General features: G+C 41.7%; 1 protein-coding gene across 3 annotated transcripts in view; it reads right to left on the reverse strand.

Annotated features, from left to right (window-relative positions):
* The window catches only part of CRIM1 (cysteine rich transmembrane BMP regulator 1), a 177,722-nt gene that overhangs the window by 47,231 nt on the left and 109,938 nt on the right, over positions 1-20,553 (reverse strand). For all 3 annotated transcript variants that reach the window (XM_054567849.1, XM_054567844.1, XM_054567854.1), the window contains exons 6-7: positions 17,397-17,579; positions 14,814-15,011 (exon numbers count right to left, since the gene is read on the reverse strand). In XM_054567849.1, coding sequence (XP_054423824.1) covers positions 14,814-15,011; positions 17,397-17,579 — 381 coding nt within the window. The remainder of the gene's footprint in view (positions 1-14,813; positions 15,012-17,396; positions 17,580-20,553) is intronic.

The following is a 20,553-nucleotide window of genomic DNA, read 5'->3' on the forward strand; positions in this document are numbered from 1 at the left end:
CTTGGCTTGGTAGAGCATTCTGAAATGTGTGTATCAGGAACTGTTACTAGCCCACACCTTCTCTAGTCTATGCAACAGTGCTTGGATATGGAAAATATCCTGATACGGAAAATAGCCCACAAGATTCTCATTTAAATCCTACATTTCTGTGCTCTTCTATTACATGGGGTGTGGTACTGAAACGACATGTTAGAAAGCACATGCCTTTCTAGAAGGATGACGGCGATGCTGTGTCCTCGATGAGTTTGGTGATTATCAGCTGAATTCTGGTAAGACTCTTGGCGACACTGGCACATCACTGTAAATGATGCCTGGAGCAAAGAAAACTGTCCCCCTTTAAACTGGTCGGGCAGAAACGTGTTAGTGGGCCTTTCGTTTAGGAGAATGAGAGAACACTGGCACCAAGGCGAGATCTGGGGAGGGGAAATTCAAACTGCTTACAGGACCACCCTGACATTCCATCTCATCTCGTATTGAATCAGCTGAGGAATCAAAGAAATACCTTAACGTCCTCCAAAGGAAGAAGGCTTCAAACTGCAGAAATTCATTGTCTTTGGCTACAACTATTTCTAAAGGGAACCCTGGAACAGCTTCTTTGTGGAGAAGAATTCTAGAAATATTTTCTGAGCCTAGAAGCAATAAAGAACAAAAATGGGTGTTTGTTATGTCTACATCAGTTTGCTGTTTCCTACCCTGCATCTGAGTGGGAATCACGACTCTCCTCAACCTGTTGTTTTCTTGAATGGTTTCTAAAGACTCTCTTAGCACCTTACACTGTCCAAGAGTGATTTTTTATAAGAACCCTTGGAACTGTGTCAGGAGTGCAGATGGTCAGCCACCAATTCTTATCCCATGTCCTAGAGAATAAAATTTTGGAAGGAAACATTATAACATGCAACAACATGAAAATATATTGGTTGCTTACTTTTTATTTATTAAAAGTTTAGGAGAGAATTTCTTTCATATACTAGAGAGTGCAACAAACCACTGATCAGTAAAAACATTTCCAGGAGAACATTTTTCAAGATTTAGAGTGTCACATGCTAAGTTTCGAAGACACCACCAATATTTAATATTGATGTTCAAGTATTTCCTGGGAGCAATTTTATCTCCTTAATGGGGCTATTAAGGCACTGTGATCACAATTAATTTGGTGGAGAGTATAAAGTTAAAACAAAATCATTATTCTTACTCCAAGGCTACAACACTAGATCATAAAGTATATATTTGATTAGCTAAGACATAGAAATGTTAAGCAAATCTAAGTAAGCGCTCTACTTTTCTTACTTCCTGTTGTTTTATTTTACAGAAAATTCTCCAAAAAGGAACAAGGGAAATAAGAAGTTGAAACTCAATTTCAACCTTTTAAAATACTGATTTAAAATTTTACTACCAGTCCTATTGTTATACTGGATAGTCTAACATGTTACTTGGGATAAGAACAGAAAAAAAACCCCATATTTTGACCTTCAGTTATTTGCAAATGTGGGATAATTATGTTAACTTGAATTTCATATAATCATTGTTTTTTATATTTCAGGTTGATGTAGCTTCAGTGAAAATATTAATAGATGCTTTTAACTTGGTGTCTCTTATGTATTACCTCATTGAACTTCTGGCTTTGAATTAATGTGTACAAGATTCTCATTACCTTGATTACTATCAGCTGGTTATCTCTCGCAACTAATACTAATTATGTCCATTGAGAAAAGTGTGAAGCACTCTTTCTGATTAGCAACCCCCCGAAGGCTGACAGCCTATTAGTAGCTATCGAGCATGGGTGGGTGATTCTGGAAGAGTGTACTTATGGAAGGCATACAGAGCCATCCCTGCTGGGTCTGTCCACAGCACCGACTATTGGGAGGGTGAGGAGCTCTGGGTCCCGATTTCAACTGTCTCTGGGAATGCTGTCTCTCTGTCCTGGGGTCTGGCTGCGCAGTTGGCTGGAGGGCGTGGCTGTGGGTAGCAGCTGTCTATCAGTGCTCTTGATTCGTCCCAATCCATACCAGTACATGCACATATATACTAAGAAAAGACTTTCTGAAAGAACTTCATTATAGGCAAATTTCTAGAAAGGTTAGTTTTTTTTTAAAAGGCAAACACATTCTTACATTTCATTTGTAAGTTAAAAAAAACTTCAAGTAGAAGAGGGTAAGTGAAGCTTATTCCTGTCTCATTTCTCTTACCTACCACTCCTTCAGAGGTAACCTTTAAAGAGGAGTTCAATAATGGTTCGCATACTTCACATAGCTCTTCTCTATAAATTCATGAGCCTGCTTATTCGATTGAGAGAGACTAAGATGAACAATTGTGCTTTCTTTTAAGACCTAATTCGGGCACTCTTAGTATTTTGAGGTGGGGGTGGGGGGATGGGGGGGGACTAGGATCTTGGTTGAGCCACTGGCATATTTAACGAGTGGGAAAGTTCTGAAGCATCACTCACTTGATACGGCTGAACATATCAGGCCTCCTATAGCCCACCAGATATTGGTAGCCTGTCCAGGACACACAGCTGGAGAGCAAGTTGGCCAAGACAGAACCAATGGAGAGAGCTCATCTTTTTTATGTGTCTTCATATGCCATTCTGTTACCACAGCTGTTTTTCAAATGTGACCATAACCAGTCAGAAAGCCATTCAAATAAATCACCAAACTGTCAACACAATTGCAGCCTGGGAACAGAAATACTGCAAAGATGAAATTTTCCCAAATGAAGCTAGAAGAAAATCTCTATTAATGTAGACAATAAGGAAAACTAATTGAAGATACAAACATTCCCTAATCTGGAAAAGAGAATTTCCATGGGGTATGAATGTGTATTTAAGAAACTCTCATTAAGTCATGGAAAAGTATCTCCTACAGTTGGAGTTTTAAATTCTTTCAGGCACTACACACATGGTTATCCTTTTTTCCTTTGTATATATTCCTCATAACAACACCTACATCCTTGTAATTTCTAAAGCACTTATCTTAGAGCAGTTTATTTTAAAATGAATGGTGTGAAAATGTTCCAAAGATTTGTATTATTTTATGGTCAGATAGAGAAGCAATCATATATTTAGTTTAGACCTATTTATTAACTTTGTATGCTTCTTCCAAGGAATCTTGGCAGTGGGACATATTTTTCTTCCTTTACCAATCTCATATTTAATAGGGAAAGACAGTAGTAGGATTCTGAGATTATTATTAAAAGATCGCAAAAGACAAATTAAAAAAAAAACAACTTAAAGTATCAACTAGGCTCTCTTTTCCCAGGAATTCAGCTTGGGAAAGGCTCACAAAATGACTGGATTCCAAGAATAATCTGTACGTTCTATACTTGCATTATATTTTATTCTTATATATTTTTTTGTTCATTTTCATTCTCAGAGAGAATATATATTGGTAATCTTTAACTGTTAAAAAAAATGTGCCATATTTATAAGTGTGTATGATGCTTTAACAGCTACAGTCAACTTGCGGGTGTCGGATGGTCAGAATTTGGTTTCTTAACCCAACACTCTAAGAAAAGGCTGAGGGCCAGGGAGGGAGTGTCCTCCCTGGTATTTACTGAATGAACAAAGAGGGGAAAAAAAGACACCAGTGCACCTACCTAGTCAGGGCACATTGATGATGAAAGGCCCGCACTCAATATTTTCCCTATAGGTTCAACCTCTAATTTCCTAACTTGGAGGTTCAGACAGGGCATTCCTCGGACCATCCTCCCTGCAGCAGTCCCTTGCACATAAAAGGTTCTCAATAAATGAGACCCACTGAAGCAGCACGCTAGATCAGCAGGCTGCTGTGAACCTGGCACACTAATAAGGAAAACAGTCATGATCTCCGAACCCAAGCAGTCCAAATTGAGATATTCAGTTGCTCAAAGTGGGTTAAATTATGATCTGTAGCTCTGACGTCAGAAGGCATGAAAGGCCACAAAGCACTGGAGGTCTCCCTTCAAAATAACATAGAATCTGATGTCCCCACCTCAATTTCAATTACCTGGAGAATTCACTTCTGCGACTACCTCACTCAATTCAGCAGCTCATCTTGTTCGAGATGAGGAATGAGCACTTCTGCCAATTGCTCAGCAAACTTACTTACAATGAAGTAAAGATTTACAGGAGGAGGAGAGGGAAGAGTTGGGACCAGAACGCACAAATGTTGGTGACGGTGCCTCAGTGCCCGGCACACTGCGGGGAGCTGAGCTGTCCATCATTTTACTCAGTGGGGATGTGAGTGCCGCTGGTCAGGGCCCAGGGCCAGATGTGGACGCGGCTGGGCAGGAGGCAAGCCTGAGGGCAGAGAGGCTGGGACAGTAGCTCCGTGCTCAGGGTGGAGGGCATCCCTATGTGGGTCAAGCGGGACTGGACTAGGGGAAGCTGGCTTTCCTGGAGGTCGAACAGCAAGGTCAAAACCCAGGCAGAGGCTCAGGAAAAGAACCTGGATCGAAGACGAGGCCACAAAAGCTCTGAATTACAGGAACTGGGCCTCAGCAATGAGAATGGAGCCAGGAGCAAGAAAGGCTTTTGAATCTGAGACATGATGATCAGGTGCTTTTATATTCAGAGTCTTATTTTCCTCCCGCTCCCCCTTCTCATGATGGGGGCCTACACAGAAGCAATGACAAGGATGCTGACTGGGGGTCAGAAGATTTAGCTTGAGTCCCTGTTCTCTCATTATCTTACATGTCATGCTGAAGCTCTATGGGCATCTCTAAAATGGGAATACCCATTATCGCCACCTCACAATACCACTGCAAGCAAGGCTCAACCCCGATTGTAAAGAGGGGACTGCTCTATGGTTTTTGAGGGTTGCAGGAATATTACTTGTTGCTGTAGTTATTGTGGTAATGACTCTCCTGCTTTCTTGGGACCTAGAACTGGTCTCAGATGATGGTTGAGTAAATGAATTATGTGCTGTTGTGCAGGCCTCAAATGTTTAGCTGATAAATGCTATGATGATTGGTTTGGCATTCTGAACCCTGTCCTGTGTAACTTAAGCACCATTTTCTAACTCAGACAATAATATGAAAAGAATTTGGGATGTGGCTGGGTCCATGACGACGTCCTTTCACACAGTCTGGTGAGCTTCGGGCCATGTTAGTGACCAGCCGCTGGCGCCTTTCACATTTGCTGAGTCCGGCACCATTGTTTTGCATTTCAACTGTGCCCATGGTGTCTCGAACAGAAAAGAAATCTCTTCGTAATCAGCTTATCCAATGTGAGTAGAAACAATGACTCTGTGTGCCTGGCTGACCCCGTTCTTCCTCCCTCATGCCGGGGGGCTCGCTGGATCTTCCGGGCTGAGGGCAAACTCAAAGTGTCACATGCTATTTTGGTAGCTTTTAGTGGTTCTGCCATTCAAGTTGAAAGAGGACACAGAAGACCCATCTCTAAAAGTGGTCTTTGATCAGCAAATCTTAGTTTCAGAACCTCAGTGATCTAAAACTTACGTCAACAAGAAGAGATAGGTCAACCAGTACTTTCTTAACAACAACACTGGGAGTGTTTCACTCAGATAATAATGTTCTCACTGTCCGTCACAGGCCTGGGGAGCACCCCTTTGAATTCATCCGGCCCGAAATCTGCCTGGAACCTTTTAAACACTTGGCTCCCAGAAAGCATGAGAGAGTCATGGTCTTGAAAAGATCAGAGCCTGCTGATCCTTCTCAATATCCAAGGCCTGCGGCCACTCCGAACTGACAGCTTATCATCTTTGAACATTATTTTAGCTTCACCAACAAAACAGAGACTCCTTGATTTATTTTAAAAATTGAGTTTTTAAAATATGCAGGGCCACTGCTTTCCAATTAAGGTGAAAAAGAACACCATCTCTTGCCTTCCTACTGATGCCCAACCCAAGGGTGGCATGACCACAAGGCAAGGCACAGGCAACTAGTCGTCACTGAATACATGCACAGGCATTAATTACGCCTTGCTTGATCCCCAAGCAGATCCACGGCAGCCTCAAATTACATCACGTATGTAAACTTTATTCTAAAGGGAGGAAATGAAGACCAAGATAAATTTTCAGTAGAAAAGAAGAGGCTGCAGCCAGGGGTGAGGTCAGCACACAGGGTGCATGCTGTGAGGTCCTGCCTGGTTGGGGAGGCGGCTTACAGACTTGACTGCCAGTTTGCTCCAGCAGCCAAGGCAACGAAGCACGCCCAGAGCACGACATGACTCCCAGGGTCCCCAAGGACCAGCGCTTGATGGCCTGAGAATTTTCTTGGGATTCTCAGTTCCGATTCAGGATGGTACAGCAAAATCAGAGCTGGGACCTTGAACCGAATCTTATTTTTAATTGGTGGCTACAAAAACATTCTGTGGTCTCCAGTGGTCTGGATACCTAACTTGGGCTGTTTCCAACAGCTGTGACGAACCAAGCTAACCTCTGAGAAGTGAAAGTAAAATTCACCCGATACATCTTGTAAATATACATGCTAAGTAAAAATTTGGTCCAACTGCTAATTCCACTTGAACTTGAACTTGTGTAAAAGCGGAATGCATCACCACTACCCCTCCCCGCGCCGTGTTCCTGACACATTTCCAAAAAGTGCTACATGTTCACTATCAACTCAACCCATATCCAGTTTAGACCAAATGATGGTATAACCCCTGGAAAAAGACCTGGTATTGCTGAGTCTCCTGATAATGAATTTCCCCGTCTGCATGCAGATAGATACAAAGAGTATTAGGGAATCTCACACACAGAGGCTGACATGTGGGTGCCCTCCAGCTCCCTGCCACCTCTGCAGCCACGACAGGTGGTGCATAAATGGGCAAGGGACACTCTCTATTAAATACTTTGATTCCTGCAGTCTGTGCTGTTATTTTATGATAATATCATGGCAGATATTTTATACATCTGTGTGACATTTTATCTTCAACCATCAGATAGACACAGCACAAAAAATACTTCTAAGAGGGCCTTTAAAAACAATCCACTACCTCTAATGCTGACCCTCATGTACTAAACAGCATAAAATCACTTTGTTTTTATAAGATGAATTTAAGGCTATACAACAAAACAGTTTAAAATGGTATAATCAGAAGAGGAGTTAGATAACTAAAATATTAGAAATTGTATGGAATCATCATCTCTCTTTTTTTTTAAAGAGTTGTTTCCATAGGGAAATTATTTTAGTCTAATTAATTTAAAAATATATTTGAATGGAACACCTGCAATTTCACAGAAAAGTTATAAAATATGGCCATTTAAATACATGCTTCTAGCCCCTAAAAGTCATCAACATACTATGCAGTGACTTGATTTTTAAAAAAATGAACACACCACAACTTATCTTTACAAATAAGTGTTATTGCTAAAAGCACTCACTTTGGGAGGCTACATGCTTGTGCTAGAATGCTGTTCATGTTAAAATTCTACTTGAAACTTCTGAGTTGCTCTCAGAGCAAATTACTGTGTCACAGAAGACAAAGTGCCTTTATTTTACTGGCACTTTTTGCTTCCTCTGAACAATTTAACCCAGCTCGATCACTCACCTTTCCACCAGACTTAGATGAGAATGACTTTGACTATTTCCTAGCATCTGATAAACCTTTAAAGCCGGGGGCTTACAAAGCTAAAAATATTCAAAGGTATGTACTTACTGCAAGTTCTCACATCAGTTAACAGAGAGGTACCAAAAGTATTTGGAATGATTGTATTCCTACAATAACTGTAGAGGTTTCCTATAGAACTACTTGAAATGAAGACTGCTGCACTTGAATATGTAAATCTTGGTACGTTTAAAAATAATGTCATTTTTGTCTTGTTGGACCTTGTATGAAGGAAATAAACAAGCTTCATATAAAAGTGATGTCAGGCACTTTACATACCGGTGTGTTGAGACCAATCCATTCCTTAGAACAGAGGCAAACAGATGAAGGAGATAAAGATGATAATTTTAAAATAAGATGGTCTAAGATAGCCATGGTTAGGTAAAGCTGAACATCTCCTAAAAACTAGAAAATGCGACAACCAGTTCAACTGTTATATTCTATGAGGTTGACAAAAGCCAAGAGGAAACCAATTCTGCTACTTCTGTCAATGGCTGTACCAGAAAGAAGATGGGATCCTTCTTTTTAAAGTGGGCACGCCTTTTCTGAAGGGCATGTCTCTTAATAACCTTCATTAACTCCTGTTTGGTTGCTTAAGAGTTGTCTCCTATCCAAAAAAGTCTAACACAGGCTCAGTACAGATTGTGTTTATTTAAGTTTGTTGGAAAAACATTCCTATCATTTCAAGAATGACTAAATATTTTTCATTCACATAGTTAGCATTCCAGGCTATGTTTTCCTGCCTCTGTTGATTAGATGAAAATTAGCAGGCCCAGGTCTGAACCATTAGCTTCAATTATTATCTTAGTAGGAAAATTATGAGACTTCCAGCAACAATGCCCTGTTAGGTATGGGAGACAGAGAAAGGGGGAATGAAGAGAACCTTGCAGGCCACTTCAACGGGAAATACCTTACAGCTGGGACTCCGAATGCTGTAAAATCAGAGGCAGAGGTTCGATCATGTGTTTCAGAATCAGCTCTGAACAATGACATTCTAATGCTATTTGAAATATCTAAAGGCATTTTAAAGTACCAGGTAAAATTAAAATACTATGAAATCCCATCCATAAGAAATTTCTGATGCTCATGTTAAAGACATAGGTTAACACATGGTCATTGGCTCTGCACTTGCCACTCACCATATGACCTTATTTGGACAAGCAAAAAATAAAAAAACCAGACTGTGCTATATTTTAACTTCCATTTATGGAGCTGATTTCCAGGACACTTAGAGTTAAAGGATGAAACAACATGCCTAAGAGTCTTTGAGATATTACGAATATTTTATTATTTTTGGCCCACTGATGACAGCATGGCACATGGGACTGAAGCAATACCACCCATAAACTGAGTTTTGATCCCTGTTATGCACCAGAATGGTAATACCATGAGACCCTGTGGCATCTTTGACTTCACTGCCTCTCAGGTCAGCCAAACTATGTTTGACTCTTTGCCACAGAAGCAGTAGCTGGAGATACTGTTCAGTGAGAAAGTATGATGGGCAGGGCTGAAAACATTTTTTTCCTGTTTCAAGAATTCCCACCCAGATATGTGCCTGGTACAGACTTTTCTGGCAGCCTGGTAGGTATCGCATTTGAAGGGCAGTTTGATTCAAACTCTATCATCAGCATTTATGGAAAAGAATATAGTGTTCCTCTGAAATTAGGACAGACGATGAGAAGGACAGTATATCTGACAGCTCACAGACGTCAGGCCCTTTACAGCTAAGAACACAGCATGCAATCTATTGGGCCAGGTGGTACTGAAGTGGCTTACTAAATCCACGTGGGTCCAGAAATGCGTTAACACCCTCTCTTCAACACCTTCCCAAGGAGGACTGGGATTCCCCAGGTAAGGGATCCAAGAAAGTGAGGTGGCAGAAAGAAAGACAGCTGACTGGTTCAATCACATTTCACCCTACACCCAGAGACTGAGAAGTAATCCATGCACAGGAACCGTCTTAGTCACCCACTTCAAGGGTTGGTTAGATCCAGCAGAATTACTAGGCGTGCCTGAAACCCAGCTCAGCTTCAGATAACAACTCTGCCAACAACACTCATTTTAAGTTTTCATTGTAGAAAATGTTTTAAAAATAGTGAGTATTAATATGTAGAATGTTGGACACTCATCTATCCACTACCCAGCTTTGACAATCTACAAAGAACTCTTTTAATTTCCAGTCTCAAATGGGAAATGGATTTTGCTTTCCGCCCCCCCCCCCCGCAGAGAAAGAGAAATTGTAGAAAGGAAACTACCCATTCACCCCACCCGAGTTTGGAGTTTATTTACTGGCAACCCAAATCACTGAATATCACCCTGTAAAACATTACCTGTGTTGTTGTAAGTCTTTGAAAAGTGATACTCCTGGTATTGGCTCTGAAATCCCCACGGTCACCAAAACCATCAACTCCTCCCAGGAGGAGACCATCCATACTAGGCCTGAAGAAGAGCCACCTGGGTGGGATCCAGCCACAGCTCAAGGAGACAGCAGGTCAAGCTTGACACCAAGACTTCTCTCTCACATCAGGTGTCGCAGCCAAGCCGGCCTCACACCTGTCTACTTCTCTTGCATTTTTCTTATTTAGTCACCATGGGCATGTCACATAAATCTCGCAACCAAAACTTCCCTCTCCAACACCTTATCTTATCTTTAATTATAAAACAAACAACACTTTTAATGGAAAATGGTACTCTCCCCTCAGGGGGTCTCTCTGACATTAAGAATCGGCTTCGGCAGCATTTATATCTGATGTAATTGGGAAAAAATTAGCAAATTATTCTCAATTGCTTAGTGTGATGTTAAAATAAAAATTTCTGCCTGTAGAAGTAGCTGAAATAACAACGCAGTGGCACCTACACACTCTCAAGGCATGTCTTAAAAGCAGCGCGTTAACTGTGACAGCAGGCATTAGCCTTGGAGGCCTGGAGAAGCCCCACTAAAACTCTGTGGTTCCAGACCTCAGGGGAGGAGCTGGGAGAGAACAAGCCACACTTGACAACGAGCCTTGGAAGGCCCCCGTGGCTGCCCCTTGCCGAGGGATGAGAGCTCAGTGCTTGTCAAGGGGGTGAGCAGTCAGTCTGTGAAGCTAATTGGTCCAACTTGCCTTGACATTTGGGCCTACTGTGCGTTCCGGTCTCAGAGTGTGTTTTCAAATATGAGCATTCTATCATCACTCTCTTGTCGACTGATCAGAGGCCCCCGTGGCCATCAGCGTCCGAGGCTCTGGCTAAGAAACCCTACGCCAAGGTCTGCAGCCTGATGCAGTCAGAAGAGTCTGCGTGTGACTTGCCAGTCTCGTCTTCCTAACCTACTCACTCGCCATTTATTCACTGACAATTTTGAGCACCTACTTACCTCACAGGTGGTGTTTTGAGGATTCCAAATAATATGGTAAATCCCTAGCTGACGGGGGATGTAGCTCCTCTCACACCACTGGCTGACAGGGGGTGTAGCAGTGCACTGTGTCTCACAGGCAGTGGGCCTGGCAGGGCCCAGAGCCTGGGCGCTGGAGACATACTGCTCTGCCACTTTTGAGCTGCGTGACCTTGGGGAAGTTACATGACCTCTGTACTTTTGATTTCTGGGATGGTAATTTGGACCACACTATCTGCAAAAGAGGGAAGGGGTAAGGAGCAAATGAGCTGATGTTCTTAGAGCACTTAGTCCTGGATCACGGTCAGTGTGCAAGACATGTTAGCTTCCGTCCTGAAGGGCTGTAAATAAGGTGATGCCAACAAGGGCTGGGTGCTGACGAAGACCTAACTGTGCGGCCTTCTTTTTTGGTTTTTAGTTTTGAAGGCGATAAGGACATAGCTTCCATATGTACACTTAAAATTGCAAACTTCATTCGCTATTCCATGCATTTCCATCTTAGCTCTTTTCAAGAGCCAGAAAATAAAATGAGTGCGATTGATGAAGAAGGGGAGAAGTAGAGAAAAAGTAGCAGACCAAACGTAAGGACACAATCAGTTACAGCCTTACAGACCAGGAGAGCTTATCTGTATACCTGAATTGGGTGTTGACAATAACTTGGTAAGACTTAATCACGAGGGTACTTAAGTGCCCATTTAAGAGCACTTAGGTACTTGTGAATTGAGTTAGCTGTCAAGTAACGGCCTGGTCTTTAAGGGCCCCCAGCTCATGTCCCCAGGGCTCCAGGAGTTACTGAGCACACTATGTTGTCACTTGGAAGGTATGTATCTTTAATAACAACAACAGCCACTACAAAGTCCTTCCTCCCTGCAGGTCATAACACACCATATTTGGTAATGCAGTTAATTTATTTAGAAAAAAAATCTAAAACCACAATCCTTGTGTGGGGTCCTTTCCTATAATTTCAGGCTCTGACTATGTACCTTGGGATTGTAGCTAATAGGGTGAGGGCCAAAATTTGTTACGTAACTGTGTGCAGAGGAATTTATTGTGTGGATAGCCTGCATAAATACTGGTGTTTCTGTTTTTCTCTAAATAATGCTGGATGGCTGTTTATTACACATTAACTTTGCTTTTATCTTTTTTCATCCAATCCTTTTGCTATTCTGAAATCACCTGAAATCCAATTTAAATTTGCTGCTGAGAGAAATATTTTCAAATAGTTCTACAGATTCTCTTGGATCCTACAAACTAAGTAATGCAATTCATTCACCTTGTATTATTTTGTAAGTTTCTTCTTATTATTAATAATGAACGACCTCATATAGTAGTACCATTATCTGCGGCTGTGCACTGTTCTTTGCTCCCACACCAAAAGAATCTTTCTGTGCTCCTATTACATCTTAAAATGAGAGGGTCACTGAAAAGGAAACACAATCTCATATGAAACTCACTGCTTAACTAAGTTGCAAACAAAAATAAGAAATGTAAGGTAAATTAGTTCTCTGACAACCAGACAGTGGAATCTTCCGAGGCTTGATGAAGAGCAGGATGGAGACACAAAGGAGCTGGGACCAGAAGAAGCCTGGTGCTTGGAACAAAGTGCTGAGTTCTGGTGAGGTTGGGGGCATGGCCTGGACATGAGGCTTAAGAAAGCAAATCCAGGATGAGTCCCAAAGGCCCCCTTCCCTGAGGTCCCCAAGCAGGAGGAGAGGGCAGGTGGGAGGTCGCATCAAAAACACCTGGGGTGGCTGTCAAACTGCAAAGGGTTTCCTCCCTTTAACCACACTCCTCTCTCTCCCAGCACTAACAAGGGAACTGCAAATCGGAGCATGAGTAAACTGAGATGACATTCGGGAGCAGGGTTAGCAGACAAAAATGTAGCTGAATCCGACAGACCGGTTTATCCCAGCTCAAGCCAGATAATGGCAATTGATCTCGGAGGAAGTGATCTAAACCTCTTTAAATTTTAATGTCTACATCTCTAAAATGACTCAGGATTCAAAGAAATCAGTTATACCTATAAACCACGTACCCCACATAATCTGAATGGGGACATTCTTTGTCTCTGGTTTAAAATAAAACAGCCTAAATATTTTTCTGTGAAGTTAACTGGGAGTTGTTCCTCATTCATCTTTGTGTCCAATGCTGTTTGTGGAGTATGGGAGATTCTTAATAATTTTTTTGGAATTAATGGCTAACCAAAGCTGTCATTCTTTTCTCAAACAGTGGAAGATTAAATTACAACTCTGCAAATGCTGCAGACACCAAACCTGAAGTGGTCAAAGTTGTTTTCACCGACTACACAGACAACTACAACCGTCAGCATGAATCACGGAGTTTCACACATATTTATTTCTATTCACCGTCTGCTCTCCTCCAATCACCACAATAAATATGCTAATGATGAGTGAAAAGGCGTTGTCTGCCCTCCATTTACTTCAGAAAGGTCCTATTTCTTTTCTTTTTTTACAAGTTTTCTTGGTCTTACTTTCCATTTATGATTTAAGATTCGTGAAGTTAAAGGACTAGTGCTTACTGGATTACATATTTCTGCTTTTAATTTTTCTTACGTTATCATGCACACATATGTACTTAAATATTTCAGGTTGACAACAGATTGCCTCTAATTCTTAGGGATAGAGTCCCACCTTAATCTGCTTTGACAAGGCACCCTTTCTTGTAGAGCCAAGTGTACATCAGGCACACATATTTCTGTACACTCCTTTTCCCAGGACTGAACCGCTGCCTTTAGGGGATGGGAGGGGCATGCCTGCGAGGGAGCGGGCGATTTCCACAAAACTGGTCGGTCATCTGGAAGCTATAAAGTTTTGAAGTGTGGCAGCTGTGCTCTGAGTACAGTAATGGTGAGGGAATTGGTGATGTCAATAGAACTGCAGTCCTCGGGCTTAAATTTTTATATGATTTTTAAGGTCTTTAATAATGCTAACCCCTCAGAGGTTAATGAAGCAAGTCAGGCAAACTCTGAAGTCTGAGCTTATGAAAATTGAGGTAGAAGCGAAAGACTTCTTGATAGCGGACCGAGTCTACCGAATGAATTTCTGAAAAGAGCTGTCAGTTCCTTAATAGTTTTTTTTTTTTAAATCCTAGAAGGATTCATTTTCAACACAGATTAATTTTTGACCTACTTTAGTTCACTTTACTATGCAAATGTGCTTCTTAATGATGAACACTCTCCAATCGGTCAGTATAAATATTCAATCTCTTTTCTTTACCAATAGACACGGACAGAAGATTAAGACGGACATGCGTGAGCGCGTGAAGAATCTGCCCAGGATGTGGGAAATGGACTGAACTAGGGGTTGAGACATAAGACTGGTTCGGGATGCCTCAGGCTCCTTTCCGTTAAACAGGACGACACGTTGTGAATGTGGGAACCAAGGCATAAGCAGAAACCTGAGAGGACTGCAAAGCCAGCGCCACCTTGAAATTAGAAGGACAAATGCTCAGAGTGAGGACAGACGGCAGCGAGTGAGAAGTGCTTCTCATGGCTCCAGGTTCTTTTTCTAGCTGCTCGGACTCTTGGGCTTATGGAAGCACTGCAAGTTGAACATGCTCTGCTGGCGTCGTGGGTCTTATTTCCAGTTTTATTTCACTGCGCTGACCTTTGGATGTTAATTAGACTTGAAGTGAACTGAATTACAGTGTACACATTCTTGTGAAGTATTCAGAAAAGTGTATCTGCAGCGGTAAAATAAAGACCCCACAATTCTTACTGTAAATTTGCAACATTTCCCCCAAATGATAAATTTATCTGCAACTGGTAAGAGCGTAAGGCACACATGCCTGAGAAGTAAAAAACAAACAAGAACGTAATAGGAGAAGCTTAGCCCACACGACGTTCGCCAGGGACTCCGGAGAATCAACAAGGTTTACCTTCACACACGGGGCAGCATTCCCCAGGCACTTTGACGGGGTTCATGCAGTTCTGTCCGCAGACCGTGGCCACGCAGTGGGGCTCTCCGTTGATGCACTGGCAGAAGGTGCAGTCGTCTTCCCGCCACCGGTCTCCGTGGGCGCGGATCTGACCACTGGCGTAGCAGCCGGCGGGATTATTAAAAGGATACACTGGATCTAAATTAAAACATGAGTTCACAGTAAAATCTAGGGCATTCTACATCTGTCTCATCTCTGTCTGTACCTAGAGACATCTCTCCCAGGTTCTAGTTATCAGCAGTTCTTTTCCAGCTGCGAGCAGCAGCAGCTCAGGGGTGCATGAGGTATCTGTCTCTCGGGGGACGTGCAAAAGCTGCTGTCACAATGAATTTACGTCCACCTCTGAGCACACAGCATGGGGGATCTGCGGCATAAAAATCAATGGGCGGGTGTTATCACTTCATGAAGTTGCAGAAGTCTGGGCACAGAGCTGGGGGCTGGTGATTAGAAAACTGAGATCCACCTTAGGCTTAGACACTGCCTTCCAAGTTGTCGATTTACATGTTTATCATACCTCAGTTTCATTCCCTGTGAAGTGGCAAGAATAATGCCCCCGGTCTAACTTCGAGTAATACTGTTACTTCCAGGACGAACCGAACTCTATCTCACGGTGCCTGGAGGTCTGTGTGGACAACAGTGAGAACCGCTGGCTCTCACCGTGGCCGTGCTCATGACAAGGCTTGATGAGATGTACCGTAGGGGGTCACTGCTTGTACCCTGAAGGGAAAACTGTAAGCCTGCGCTGTGCTCCTCCCTGTAGGCTGGGCAGCCAGGCGAGGGTGAAAGACAAAAGTAGCCAAGGCTACTATAAAATAAAGCATTTTCTGAGGTTATCGACCAAGACATAAATGCTGCCTACAAAGTCCCCAAATACCACGATAATGAGAGCAGCTAAATAAACCACTCAATTTTCTTTTTTTTTCAGAAACACATAAAATCTGAACAAGCAAGTGCTGCTGTGATGGGAGGGAAGCCCAAACAATTCTGAGTTTGGTCCTCTTTATTCTAAAGAGGTTTCAGGGCTTAAGAAGCCACGATGTAAAATCACGCAGCCACTGCTTTAGACAGGCAATCTGCCAGAGAAGGAAGCGGCCAAGTGACCTGCGTTAGATAAGACTTTATAAATTTCTTTATTAAAAAGGTTACATTGCATACTTCATTTCCACTTCGAGCCTGGGTCTGAAAGCCAGGAAGTGAGGCATAACCAGATCCGTGCCCAAACAACTCATTCTGATTACTACATAAAGGTTCACATCCATGCTTTTACACTGCCAACTGCTGCGTAGTTTCAGAGACTATTACTAACTGGGGGTAGGCTGGGAACAAATCAGTGGGGAAGCCTCAAAACTTGACGTCATTTTTAAAAATCCCAAAGAAACCTAAAAAGGGAACCACCTTTCTTCTATGTTGGCCAACATAATTTCTAATAGGGGAAAGGGAGTCACTGCTATGAATTATTGTTTAATGTCAGGAATGTCGTTTGTATACTTCAAACATGTTCCGATCTTCCATATGATGCGCTAAATACAGCTCAAACATTGAAAAGGATTTTAGGAAAACAGAGACAAGTATGGCACATGACATGGCATTCTGTCCTCCCACATCATGTGTCAGGCAAGACTGGCACATCTGCCTCCAGATGGCAGGCCCGTGGCCCCGTGGGCACAAACAGGCTCACAGGATCTTCCTACCAGGGGAATGAGGCCGTGTGTAGGGAGGAGAGACACAGGCAGGCAGGGCACACTGTTCCTGGCTTCACCGTAAACTCAGACCGGTGACTACTTTTCTGAACTTTAGTATCTTAATCCCTAAAAGGTATGGGTGGTAGTAAGTGAAACTCAAAGTTATCGTTCTGAAGTGTCTATCATTTCCAAACATGGAAGGCAGAGCCTGCTGAAGGAACATGGAACTATTACTTCTTGGAGGGAAGAAGGGAACACAGAACAGGCTCCTGAGAGCCTTGGTCGGGTCTCGGGCTGGTGACACCACCGTCCCACAACATGACCCTGCTCTCTCCACCGCACGTTCTCAAAGGAGGGGAGCAGCGGGGCGCTGATTGCACTCGGAGGGGCGTGGGTAATGGGAAGGACTTAGGGCGAGTTGCCTGCCCTCTGAGCTGCCTGGTTGAGACCGGCAGTGACAAGAAGGGCTGCCCTGTCCTAGCTGACCAGTCCAAGGAGAGCAGGAGGTGAGCCTAGTGGCACAGTGCACAGAACGGCCCCAGGACTTGCTAAGGAGCTGTTGGAACTGCAGGGGTAGAACAGAAAGCACTTGGGGGAAATCTCATGTTGACCTGTGGAGACAGGTGATCTGTTGTCCACACCCAGGACGCAGCTTTCCTTGGGGCAGTATTTTCACAGGCTGCATGGCATTCTCAGTCCCCAAAGAGAGGCCATAATGTCATAAAAAAAGGAACTCTTTCGATAATCCTCTCTTTGGGGTGAGACTGAATTAGGTCAGTTTTGACACTAAAACTCGGTGCCACGAATATTCTTATTAATCTTTAATTAGCGCGGTTCTCACCTTCGCACACTGGGCAGCACTCCCCTTCGGGCACATAGTACCTCTCGCAGCTCAGCTCACCGCACTGGGCGGTGAAGCAGATGGAAACGCCCCCCTGGCATTTACAGTACCGACAGTTGTCCATTCGAAACAGGTCTCCATCATTATATTCCACATTGTTGATTACGCAGAATGGCTTTGTTTCTGAAAGGAGTTCAAACAAACAAGGTATTTTCAACTTCATTTCTGAGCTGTGTCCTTTCAATGTTTTTTCAAACAGCCTCTAGAAAATCCCGTCTTTTGGCAGGGGGTTATAATTCAATGGAAATTTACTAAATGCGATATAATTTTTTGTAACAAGCAATAAAAGCAATATAAACAAAACATACTGTTATCTTCTTTGCCCTGAGTACTAGAAATTCCCCTTAGCAAAATCTATGCTGACTTCCCCGTACTTCAACTAAAGGGAATCATTTGCCCATGACATTCACATTACCAATGTGTCCTTTAAAGAGATTACATTTGTGTTGTTAAACCAGTCCCTACCTCAAATAAATGATCCTGTCTTTACATTAGGTTTTGTTCTGCCTCAAAACATTTATCTAGGCCTTTCTGGAGGTGATATTCTTCTGCTTAATATAATTCCAGGAGCCTCACCTATACTCTTTTTTTCTCTCCATGTGGTTTAATAATTTATAATTTTAATAGTACTTGGCCTTTCACAAAACTTTTTCCATATGCATTACTTTATGTAACCCCAGTAACAAAAGCCTAATATAGATATTCTTATCCCAAGTTTAGGAGTGAGAGGATCCTAGGTCATTTGCTAAAGTCACACACTGAGCAAACGACAGAAGCAAAAACAGCCCTTCAACTGAAACCCTGTGAACTTGTCACCGCGCTTCGAGGTTGTGCTCTGCTACAGGCTCGAGGTCCTGCCTTTAGAGTTCTCATCGTCATATCTGGTGATTTAAAATTTTTTGTCTGCCCTGAAAAACTCTCCTCAAATTTGTTCCTTATCTTTAATTTTGGTTGACTTAAGAAAGCTCCCACTAGACTCCTACCAGACAAAGCTATCACAAGAAAAAGACAATTACAGATCAGTACTTCTTGTGAATATAGATATAAAAATCCTCAAAAAATAAAAAAAGACGAGGAGACTGAATTTGGCAACCTAAAAAGATTAAATACCACGACTAAGTGGATTTATTCCAAAAATGCAAAGTTGGTTTAATATCCAAAAACCAATTATGTAATATGGCATGTCAATAGAATAAAGGACAAAAACCACACAATCAACTCAGTGACGGAAAGATCATTGAGCAGAATCATATAACCTTTCATGATAATAACACTGAATAAATTAGGAAGAGAAGGGACCATTCTCAACTTGATAAACAGCATCTATGAAAAACTCACAGCTAACAACATCATATTTCATAGTGAAAGACTGAATGTTTTCCCCACAAGATCAGGAATAAGACAAGGATGGCCACTTTGACCACTATGAATCAGTATTTTACTGAAATTCTAGCTAAGGCAACTGGGGAAGAAAAGAAATAAAAGGTATCCAGATTGGGAAGGAAAGAGTAAAACTATTGCTAGTTGCAAATGACATGATCTTGTATATAAAAATAAAAAAAACTTCTAAGAGATCAACGAAAATGCTATCCAAACTAATTAACAAGTTCACAGAATTTCAGGTAAAACTGCAACTCTAATAAATTATATATCTATACACTAGCAATGGACAAACTGAAAAAATGAACAATCCCATTCACAACAGCATCACAAAGAATAAAATGTTTAGTAATATATTTAATAAATGAAATGCAAAACTTGCACTCTAAAAACTATAAAACATTATTTAAACAAATGAAAGAAGGCCTTAATAAACAGAAAGACATCCCATGTTCATGAACTGGAAGATAATATTGTTAAGATGAAAATATTTCCAAAATTGATTTACATATTCAATGCAATTCCCATCAAACACTAGCTAGTTCTTTTGCACAAGTCACAAGCCAATCCTAAAGCTTATATGGAAATGCAAGGGATCCAGAATTGACAAAACAATCTTGAAATGGAAAACAGAGTTGAAGGACTCAGACTTTCCTGATTTCCAGACCTGCTACAATGCGACAGTAATCAAAATAGTGTGGTACTAGCTAGCGAAAGAACAGATACATAGTTCAGTGGAATTAATTGAGCGTTGAGAAATAAACTCTTGTATTTATTGACGTTTGCCAAGGGTGCCAAGACAATTCACTGAGGGAAAGAACTGTCTTGTCAACCAATAGTGCTGGGGCAACAGCTATCCACAGAAAAAAGAATGAACCACTAGGTATTACATCATATAAAATATTAACTTGAGATGAATCATAGGGCTATGATCTTATTATCGGAGCTATAACTATAGAGCTCTTAGAAGAGACCAGGGGTAAATCTTTGTAACTTTGGATTTGGTAATGGTTTCTTATATATGATACCAAAAACACAAGCCACAAAAGAAAAAGAGTTAAACTGGATTTCATCAACTTCTGCCCCTCAAAGAACACCTCTGAAAAAGTGCAAAGGTAACCCACAGAATAGAATATATTTGCAAATCATACACTTGAAAATGAGTTGTATCCTCTTATAACTGTGAATATATGAAGTACTCTTATAACTCAAAAATAAAAAAATAACCCAAACTGAAAAAGGAGCAAAGTTTTGAATAGACATTGTTCCAAATAGAATATAGAAATGGCCAATAAACACAAGAAAAGATGCTTAATATTATTCATTACTAGGAAAATACAAATCAAAATCACAGTGAGATACTACTTCATATGCTTAGATGGCTATAATCAAAATGCTACAGATGACAAATATTGATGAGGATGTGGAAAAACTGGAATGCTCATACATTGCTGGTGAGCATCTAAAGGTGCAGCTGCTCTGGAGAACAGTTTGGACGCTCCTCAAAATATTACATGTAAAGTTACCATATAATACAGCGACTCTACTCCTAGGTATATGAGTATACCACATTCTGTTTACCCATGCATCAGACGGTGGGCATTGGGGATTTTTTTTTTTTTTGGTCTCTTGTGAATAATGCTGATATGAACATTTGTATACAAGTTTTTATGTTGGTATACATTTTTATTTCTCTTGGATATATGAGGTCTGTCCA

Source organism: Pteronotus mesoamericanus, unplaced genomic scaffold (assembly GCF_021234165.1).
Source record: "Pteronotus mesoamericanus isolate MK-2021 breed Mesoamerican mustached bat unplaced genomic scaffold, CSHL_Meso_final contig_101, whole genome shotgun sequence".
NCBI lineage: Eukaryota > Metazoa > Chordata > Mammalia > Chiroptera > Mormoopidae > Pteronotus > Pteronotus mesoamericanus.